At 52.6% G+C, this 9,067-nt stretch overlaps 1 protein-coding gene across 1 annotated transcript in view; it reads right to left on the reverse strand.

Annotated features, from left to right (window-relative positions):
* Positions 1-1,619: 1,619 nt before the first annotated feature.
* Positions 1,620-9,067, reverse strand: part of Cacng4 (calcium voltage-gated channel auxiliary subunit gamma 4) — a 62,053-nt gene continuing 54,605 nt past the window's right edge. The window contains exons 3-4 of the mRNA NM_080692.2: positions 5,778-5,918; positions 1,620-4,480 (exon numbers count right to left, since the gene is read on the reverse strand). Coding sequence (NP_542423.1) covers positions 3,942-4,480; positions 5,778-5,918 — 680 coding nt within the window. The 3' untranslated portion in view covers positions 1,620-3,941. The remainder of the gene's footprint in view (positions 4,481-5,777; positions 5,919-9,067) is intronic.

The following is a 9,067-nucleotide window of genomic DNA, read 5'->3' on the forward strand; positions in this document are numbered from 1 at the left end:
CCCGTCCTTTGAGGCAGGGTCTCTCATTGACCTTGGAGAACATCTGACTGGCCAGAAGCAGCACCAGGGATGCTCCCATCTCTGCCCTCCCAATGCTGAGGCTGTCGGCACGGCACCCACCACCTTGGGCTGGAGATCTTTGAGTGAGACCTGGGGATTGGACTCAGGTCCTCATGCTTTCAAGGTAGGCCCTCTACTGACTGAGCCGTCCCTCACCTCCAGCCCCGAACTTTATTTTCGTTAAAGAACTACAACGTTGGTTTCTGTGTCGATTCTAACAGACCCGATCTCTGCAAATTAGGGAGGCAGCCCTTCCAACTCAGCTGAACACGTGACCACGTGACCACGTGACTACAGGAGTGGTGGCAAGTCCTTAAATGCAACCTGGCACGAGAGTCAGCCCAGGATGACCGCACAGCTTCTGCTGAGACAGGGTTTCTTCCAGGCTAAGAATAAACAGTGGACACGAACGTCTTGGCACAAGGCGTTAACTCCAGGCCAAACTACTCCAGGATGGCAGCACGGCCAGTCTACACTGTGGTCACTGGTGGGACCTGGCAAAGGCCTGGACTCCCCAGGCTGTGGGACCTGATAGCTCAGCACAGTCGGGGACATGTGTTTGAAAGAGGGATAAGAAACCAGGACAGAGAGTTCAGACAGGCTGGGAGAGGGCAGAAGTATGGGGACAACAGATCTCAGTCCTTAGCTTGGTGCCCTTCCCTGGGATCAGGATGCGGAGAAGCTGTTGAAGAAGGAAAGGAGAGTATGGTTTCAGAGAGCCCAGCAGAGCAAGCCCATCATGCTTGGGAAGGAAATTCCAGGTCACAGTCCTACGAGGCAGGAATAGTGACGTGGGGTGGTGACGTTGCCGGGCTGTGGGGTGGGCAGAACGAAGGGAAGTCACTAATGATCTTTCCTTAGGCCCCCGATATCCAGCAAAGGCCACGCGAGGGAGAAGCTGGTGACTCACAGCAGTTGTTGGAGCCTGCACGATCTGCCAAGTATAGCTTGGGCAGATGGGTCCTGGCCCTTCTCACCCTCTCTTACCCTGCCCCTCCCTGTGTCGGGGGCAGTGGCAGCTGGCTGCCCTGACTGTGTTCTATGTGGGGGTGCGGAGACAGTTATCAGCCAAGGGAAGCCATTGGTCCCCCCTAGTGTCTCCTTCAAGAAGGCCTCTTGTATCCCAGTCCCAGGAAAGGGCACCAAACTAGGAGGCTGAGTCCTGTTGCCTGCATATTTCTACCCGGTCCATCTAAACTCTCTGTCCTGGTTACCGGGCCCCTTTCTTCCCATCTTAGAAGGAAACCTAGGGAAAAGTGTCCCTGGGAATCCCGAGCTACCAGTTCCCACAGACCTGGGGAAGTCAGGGCTTTGCCAAGTCCCATCAGTGGCTTGCTCAGCGGCTCCCAGCTTACGCATGGCAAAGCACCTCGATGGCAAAGCACAGCCTGGTCCTCAGATTCAAGACAGAGACATCAGTCTTGCCCACATGGTGTCTACCCTAACTGCCTTACCCTTTCTCTTGGATGTCCCACTTAATTCCTACACCTGGGATACTAGGCACCACTAAGGACTTCAAAGGAGCACGCTCCTCACCTCCCCATATCAAAAATAGGGCATTTTAAAAACGTTTTTATTTAATTAAAAAAAAGACGGAACTAATAATCCCAAACCACTGATGGGTACAGGGTCACTGGGGCTTAACTGGTGAAACACACAGGGAAGGGGGGGTTGGGACAGAGGAAGGGCAGGAAGGTGGTCTCAGACCGAGTGTCCCTTCAGACAGGGAACCAGATCTGAGCCTGTCAGCAGTAGGGTCCAGCTCTACTCCCTTTGTCCCACAGGAAGGGAAAAGCTGGAGACCAGGGTCCCCAGAATGACGCCAGCAGCCAGTGGGAGAAAGACCGTGAGGGTTGGGACAGCTGAGGCCTTCTCCCTGTGTTCTACCCCTCTGTCTCTTTTCTTCCTAACTCTTTCTTGGAATGGGCCTGTTGGAACCGGACAAGAGGTAGGAGTCATCGGAACACAGCTTTCTAATGTGGAATCGTGGAAACCTTGGGGACCAGGGTTGGGATGGTGGTGGCTTGTGTGGAAGTTTACCACAGGCTGCTCTATTGCCAGAAGAGACATCAGACTGGTCCTGGGTCTCCCTGGGGGCTGGGGCTTCCTTCAGCCTCATTGGACGTTATAATGGTGGTGAGGACAGGGGAGGGTGGGTGGGGAGGGAGGCAGGGAGAGGGCCTGCAGCAGGGACAGACCACACACATCTTGACATTGGCACCTCACTGCTGCACATGCTTTGACACATACTGACGAGCCAACCTGGCCAGGAGGGAATGGTTTTGAGCAAGCACAAAGGAGTCTTGGCATGCTCACGTCTCAGCTCACCAGCTCATAGGCAACTGGCTATGATACGGGTTGTCTTCTGGTGGTGGTGGTGGTGGTGGTGGTGGGCAATAAAGGGCGGGCAGGAAAGGACAACTGGACCTGGATCTGAACTCCGAGTTAGCCTAGGGGGGTGGGCTCCATGAGCAGGTGACTGAGGTAAGAATTGGCTTGTCATTTCTAAGTGAGACAGTTACAGGGGATGGGGGCGGGGGGCGCGTCACAGATGACTGTTCAAAATTGGATTAAGAAGTCTCAAAAAGTAAGAAACGGTTGATCCTTAGAAAGCACGTGTGTTATAGAAAAGAGGGTGAGTCTCGCTTTCTGGAGAGTTCTTTCTAAACGGAACACGCTCATGTGGTTTTGATTTTTGTTCGCCTCAAGAGGAAGAGAGGAGTTGGTTGGACGAACTGTGGGACACAGAACTGATCCTTGGATTCGGGCAAAGCTAGAAAGCCCAGCGAGGCCCCTTGAGTCAAATGTTCACCGAGTCCTGGAGCGGGCAGAATAAATGATCATGGCAGGAGTCGGGGGAGATGTTGTTGATCTTTCTGAGGATAAAGAGGTGAGTCCAGCTTGATCTTCGGCTGATGTTCTCCGGGATGCTGTGACTCCCAACCTCGTGGAAATGGATGCTCTTTCTTTCTTCTTTTTGGTCTCTGCCCACTCTCAGGTTCCCCTTTCTCAAGCTTGCACATCTGTTTCAGAACACCAGTTTGGAGGTGGGGGCATGGCCTGACCCAGCAGGGCCCTCTGCTGCTCAGGCGACAGAATGGTTCCTCAGGCCAGTGTGGAGGGACAGAGCCGAAGGCCACATATCCACCTTCCCTCAGATCCACGAAATCCTCCAGACCACCAAGATGAGTCAGTATGTCCTGTATATTCTGAGCTCAGCAGAGACTTCCAGAAGCAGGTAGGAAAAGCCAGCAGAGCCTCTGAATTTGCCCTGGACTCCTGGTCTCCTGAGGTGGAGAGAAGCCGGCCGCAGGACAGCTCAAGGCCGAAGCACCAGTTAGCCATAGAGCTTTCTCTTCAGGATGGGTGATATTTACAACCACCAGATCCGCTAGGGTGCCAGACAGGGAGAGGCTGAGGGAGACACAGAAGGGAATGGAATGAGCTTAGGCTCACTCCGGGGCTCCAGGACACAGGAACTTCTGGGTAGGAAACAGACGATGGGAAACCAGAGGTCCCAGTATCTAGAAGAAGCCTTCCTGTGGCCCGGTGCCCGGTGAAGGGGGATGCGTTTGGCATCTGGCATGACTGGTTTCCTGGTTCCCAAGAGGCAGGCTGATGCAGCTTCTGGGAAATTCTTAGGCCTCCTGAGAAGTTCCAAGATCACAGAGGGCAGCAGAGAGTCCGCCTTCGGTTTCTACCTTATCCCTGACTCCAATCTCCTAACTTCCTTCACTCTGAGCAAGCCCATGGCATCTTCTGGAGGCCAGGGAGGACTGCGCTCAGCTCCAGTTCACTGTCTATAATCTTAAGGGTCACCCTGTTCTGTGTTTCACAAACAGCCACCTTGGGAGAGGCCTGTGCGGAGAGGGGCGGGTAGGTCACACGGGAGTCGTCCGCCGGTTCAGCATGCTGACGTGGAAACCCTCCTTTAGGTCCTGTTGGAAGAAGTCATGCATCTGTAGGAAGCCAGCATCCTGATCCGGACTGTAGCTGGCAGCTGTGGTCACCTTGAGGGGTTCTCTGGACAGCGTGTACATGGACAGCTCACCCATGGGAATGGCCCCCGTGATCTTCAGGCCCACAGGAGAGGCATCTCTAGAGGGTGAGGCCTCAGTGGACCTCGAACTGGACCTGGAGCGCCGTCGCCGGTACCTGTAACTCGGCATCCTGGAGTAAGGAGAGGAGGAAGAGGCCTTGAGGAACTCCCGCTTGGTCTTAAACCTCAACTCTTTGTTTTTCTCAATGTAAATGTTTACAGCCAGAACGCCCACGGTCTCCGCCACAATAAACGACAGGGCTCCAAAGTAAAAAGACCAGCCGTAGTTGTAATGGTTCTTCTTGTCTTCGTCACGCTTGTCACTGGGGTCGCCCGTGTTGCTGGAAATGTAGACGATGATGCCGATGATATTACTGAGGCCTGAAAGAAAAGCGGGTCAAGGAGAGAGATGGAGGTTAGACTCACAGCAGGAACGAGAGAATGGACAACAGGCTTGCTGAACGTGGGATGGTGGCCGAGGTGAATGTTTATTTATTATGGTAGTCTATCTATTTTTAATTTTTTTTTGAGATGGCATCTGATGTAGCCCAGGCTTGCCCTGTGTTTATGTAACTGGGGATGACCTTGAATTACAAGCATGGACGACTTTAGCTGGCTTGGTAACGAATTCCTTTTTCTTTATACCCTCTTTTCACCCCTCCCTCCTTCCTTTTTTCTTCTCTCTCTTTCCTTTTGAGAGGGTCTCATGTAGCCCAGGCTGGCTCAGACGCCTCTAGGTATCTGACGATGGCTTTAAATTCCCGAGTCTCTGTTTAAAATACTTATTTTATGTGCACGTGTAGTGGTATTTTGCCTGCATTTCTTTCTTTCTTTCTTTTTTTTTTTTTTTGGTTCTTTTTTTTCGGAGCTGGGGACCGAACCCAGGGCCTTGCACTTCCTAGGCAAGCGCTCTACCACTGAGCTAAATCCCCAACCCCTTGCCTGCATTTCTGTGCAACACTTGTCTGCCTGAAAAGGAAGGAAGAGGAGGGCATCAGATACCCTAGAACTGGAGTTACAGATGGTTGTAAGCCACCATGTATATATTGGGAATCGAACTCTGGTCTTCTGTAAGAGCAGCCAGTGTCCTTAACCAGTGAGCCATCTCTCCCAGTCAGGAATGCTTTTGCTTCTACCTCCCAGGTGCTGGGATTACAGCTGTGCACCACCCCAGCCAACGTGGTAGCTCGTTTCTCCCCTAAGTCCAGTCACCCTGTCTTACAGGGCAAACTCCCTTGGGTCTTGGCATCCCGTGAGGCTTCACATTCTTTCCTCATATCCAACTCAGTCAGCTCCTGACCCTGTTACATGTTTGGAAATCACCCAGCACCCCGTTGCCTGGTGGCATTTTGCACATCTGACTTTTTGCTATGAGGTGCAATTTGAACACCATCAAATTAACCTCTTGGACGGACGCAATCCAGTGGCGCATAGTGCGCTTACAAACACGTGTGTGACCCTTTATGACGTGTGAAATCCCATTTGTAACGCTGTCATCTCCTCAAACAGAAACCCCATCCCTGCCCCAGGCCTACACACCTGGCCTCTTCAAGTTACCCATGGCTGTGATTTCAGAGTGCTCTCCAACACCAGGAAGCACTTTCCTGGTGTTGGAGAGCACGAGTTCAGGTGGTGCACGATAGCCTCAGCTCCTGTCCGGAGGGGCAGCCCCGCATACCTGCAGCCACAAAGAGGATTCCTGCACTGAGGACAATGTTGTTCTTGCGGCTGTAGATCCTCCCAGCGCCGATGCAGAGCCCTCCAAGCAGGAGCAGAATGGTGCTGAGGATGGGGAAGACACTGGAGGCTCGCACAATGCCTAGGCCAGGGTGGGAACAAAGCAGAGGAGTGAGGTCAGCCAGAACTCCTGCCACGGCCACATGTCTCTACCTGGAGTCCTGCTGCTGGACCTTGGCAAAAAAAAAGGTGGCTCTAGGTTGGCTGTTTACTCTCTCAGAAGCCAACTGACCATAATCACACCTGCTTGCGGGCTGCTGGGCCTCTTTTTTGGAAGTGTGGGTCACACTTCCTCCAGACGAGAGGAATCCAAGTCCCTCACTGGCACTGGAGAGGCCACAGCGACTAATGTTCTGGATGGTAAGGCGTTGATACAACAGCTCACAGTCCACTAAGCTCTCTCCTGGATGGTCCCATAGGAGCATCGGAAGGCTGGGCAGTGGTGTGCTCTAGAGCCAGCTCTGACCAGTGGTTGGGGGAACAGGCTCTAGCACATGAAGTGGGACTAGGTGAGAGACCTGCTCTGTCACACACTGTGTGTCCTTAGCCAAATCGCTTCACTCTTCTTTACTTTACCCGCTTGGGAGAAATGGCTTTAATAGTTCAGCTCCCACTTCACCTGCAAGGGGCACATTCCAAATTGCGACTCCTATAAGGACCCTATGTTTTCTTATGTATATGTACTCACAATAAAGTTGACGTTTTCATTTAATGCTACTGTTGTGTGAATGCACATGCCACAGCCCATGTGTGGATGCCGGAGGACAAGTCTGTGGAGTTAGTTCTTCCAACTTTATGTGGGTTCCATGACCGTGACCAAACTCAGGTCACCAGGCTCCTTCCTACACATGGCAAGTGCCTTTACCTTACCTGGAGCCATCTTGGCAGTCCACCATGATAAAATCTAGTGTACACACACTGGACAAATCAAGTGTAGAAAGTGACTGATAGCCGCTAATAAGAAAATAGGATCGCTGCAACAATACACTGTAATAAAAAGCTAATTAAAAAACCTACGGGTTCTTTATTTCTGGCATTTCCCATTTCATAAGTCTAAGTTGCTGTTGGCTAAAATCTCGGAAATTAAAGCCATGAATTAGCGGGGGCCACTGTGCTGTGGCTGGTTGTGTCCTTGTGGAGTGATTAGCACAAGGATGGCTGCAGTATGCACTGTCTAAGTGGCTACTTATGTTCAGCAAGTCACCGCTGGGTCTGGTGACACACGAAGATGTGCAAGCTCACAACGTGTGTGAGTCACAGGAGAGGCGGCAGGGCAGGGCACAACAAGAAGCTGTCCATCACACTGGCCAGCGGAACCGTGTCTGCTTCCTTGCTCTGCCCCTGACCAGCAGGGTTGGAGGCAGGGCCGGGAAGTTCAGAGACTGCCTGAGTTCGCTGTTTCATAACTTGGCCACAGTGGTGAAGTGATACCAAGCTGGAAAGGTTGACTGTGTCCTTTCCCTGTGGATGTGGCTGCCTATGGGAAAAGGTATTACATATATATTTAGGGACCTTAGGGGTCTCAAGAAGAGACCATTCTGAATGAACCCAGGACTCAATTTCTGTTGCTTTCAGTCACACAGTTCATGGCAGTTTGTTACAGACCCTTAGGAAATGAATGCCCACCAAAGCGCACAGTAGCCTTCTGGTCCTCACCCTGAGTGTCTGGGTAGATGACAAGGTCAGAGGAAGAGAACAGATTCGTGGGAGATGCTCAGAGCTTCGCCTCCTCTGTGTCCTCATCGTCCTAGAGAAATCTAGTTGCATGGACCTCGGTGGTGCCTTGGGGGGACTGTGAGTCAGGAAACGCGGGCAGGTGCCCCTCCTGAGCCAGCTGATTGGCTTGGGGCCTTGAAGCCTCTGAAGGCAGTGTTTGTCTCCTTTCTGTACACCCACAGTGTGAACCCCTGCTCCACAGAGAAGGGATTGTGTGGGGGCATTAAATGAAACTCCTCTCTCTGCCACTTCCTCCCAGACTCCTCTTAGCTTTCTTGTAGTCGCAGGCTCCAGGAGGAGGCTTCCTGTGTGCTTCTCAAACGTGCCTCTGAGCTGAGATGGTCAGACCTGAGTCACAATCCTGCCCTGCCTTCTGCAGACCAGTCAGAGGGTCCAGAGAGGACAGTGGTGGCCCTGTGGCCCAGAGACACCTATCCAGGTGAGTCCTGCCAGCACCCGTCTCTTGTTACATGGACTTAGATGCTCAAGTGTCTTGCCACAGGGACTCTGATAAGCTGGAGTCAGTCATGCCCCAGTGAACACATCCAGCCATGGAAGAGGAGATATATCTGGAGGACAGACACAATCTTATAATTTACTCTAAGCCCCACTGTGCGCTCACAGTTGCATGGGTACCAGCACTGTGGCTTGGCACAGGTGTCGGCCATCTAACTGGAACCTAGGAGGAAGGTGCCAGGCCTGGGACAAGACAGGCAGGGACGATGGGGATAAGACACACCCGAGAAAGAGACTCTCCACGGAGTGTGAGGTGGTGACTCCCTCAGACCCCAACCTGTGAGTGTGCAATGCTCTGAGGCCTCCAGGTACCCAGTGCAACTCAAAATGCAAGTCCAGTCTCTCTCGGGAATGTGAGGCTCAGAGTTGACTTGTTTCTTGAACTTTCTAAGAGTGAGGAGCTGCCTAGCCTCAGGGCCTGCTGGGCTGCTGTCTCACAGGCCTTCCCTTGCCACAGAAGCTTCTGTTTTCCTCGGACTCCTGTACTCTGACACCCCACCGAGGACAGAGCTGTTTCCATGCTCCTGTACCCCACTGAGTCAGGATGGCGACAAGTCCATGACAGAGTTACATTAAATGAGTGAAAAAAATAGATGACATCATCCTATGAGCCGCCGGAGACCTCTCTCCAGGGATTCTCTCTACACAGAGACCAGAGGGCTGAATACTGGGAATCAAGGTAACCTGAGACACACAGGCCCTGTGACCACAGGGACTATGACCTTCACAGGTTGGTACACAGCTGGCTCTAGGTTTCCCTGTGTCCTGAGGGAAGGTGGAAACCAGTTTTCAGGGAACTAGCTCTACAGTCACCGATGGACACACAGTAGCTTGTTACGGACCAGCAGGTCTCCCTGGGGATCTTGTACATTCGAGGATACAGCCTCTGTGGGAGAGACAACTGTCATATGGACCTTATCACTCTGAGGCAGTCCCTGGGGTAGTCAGGGGTCACTGCTGGTGGGAGAACCTGTGGCATCAGGGCTGAAGCCTCTGGTC

This window comes from Rattus norvegicus, chromosome 10 (assembly GCF_021556685.1).
Source record: "Rattus norvegicus strain SHRSP/BbbUtx chromosome 10, alternate assembly SHRSP_T2T, whole genome shotgun sequence".
Lineage (NCBI taxonomy): Eukaryota > Metazoa > Chordata > Mammalia > Rodentia > Muridae > Rattus > Rattus norvegicus.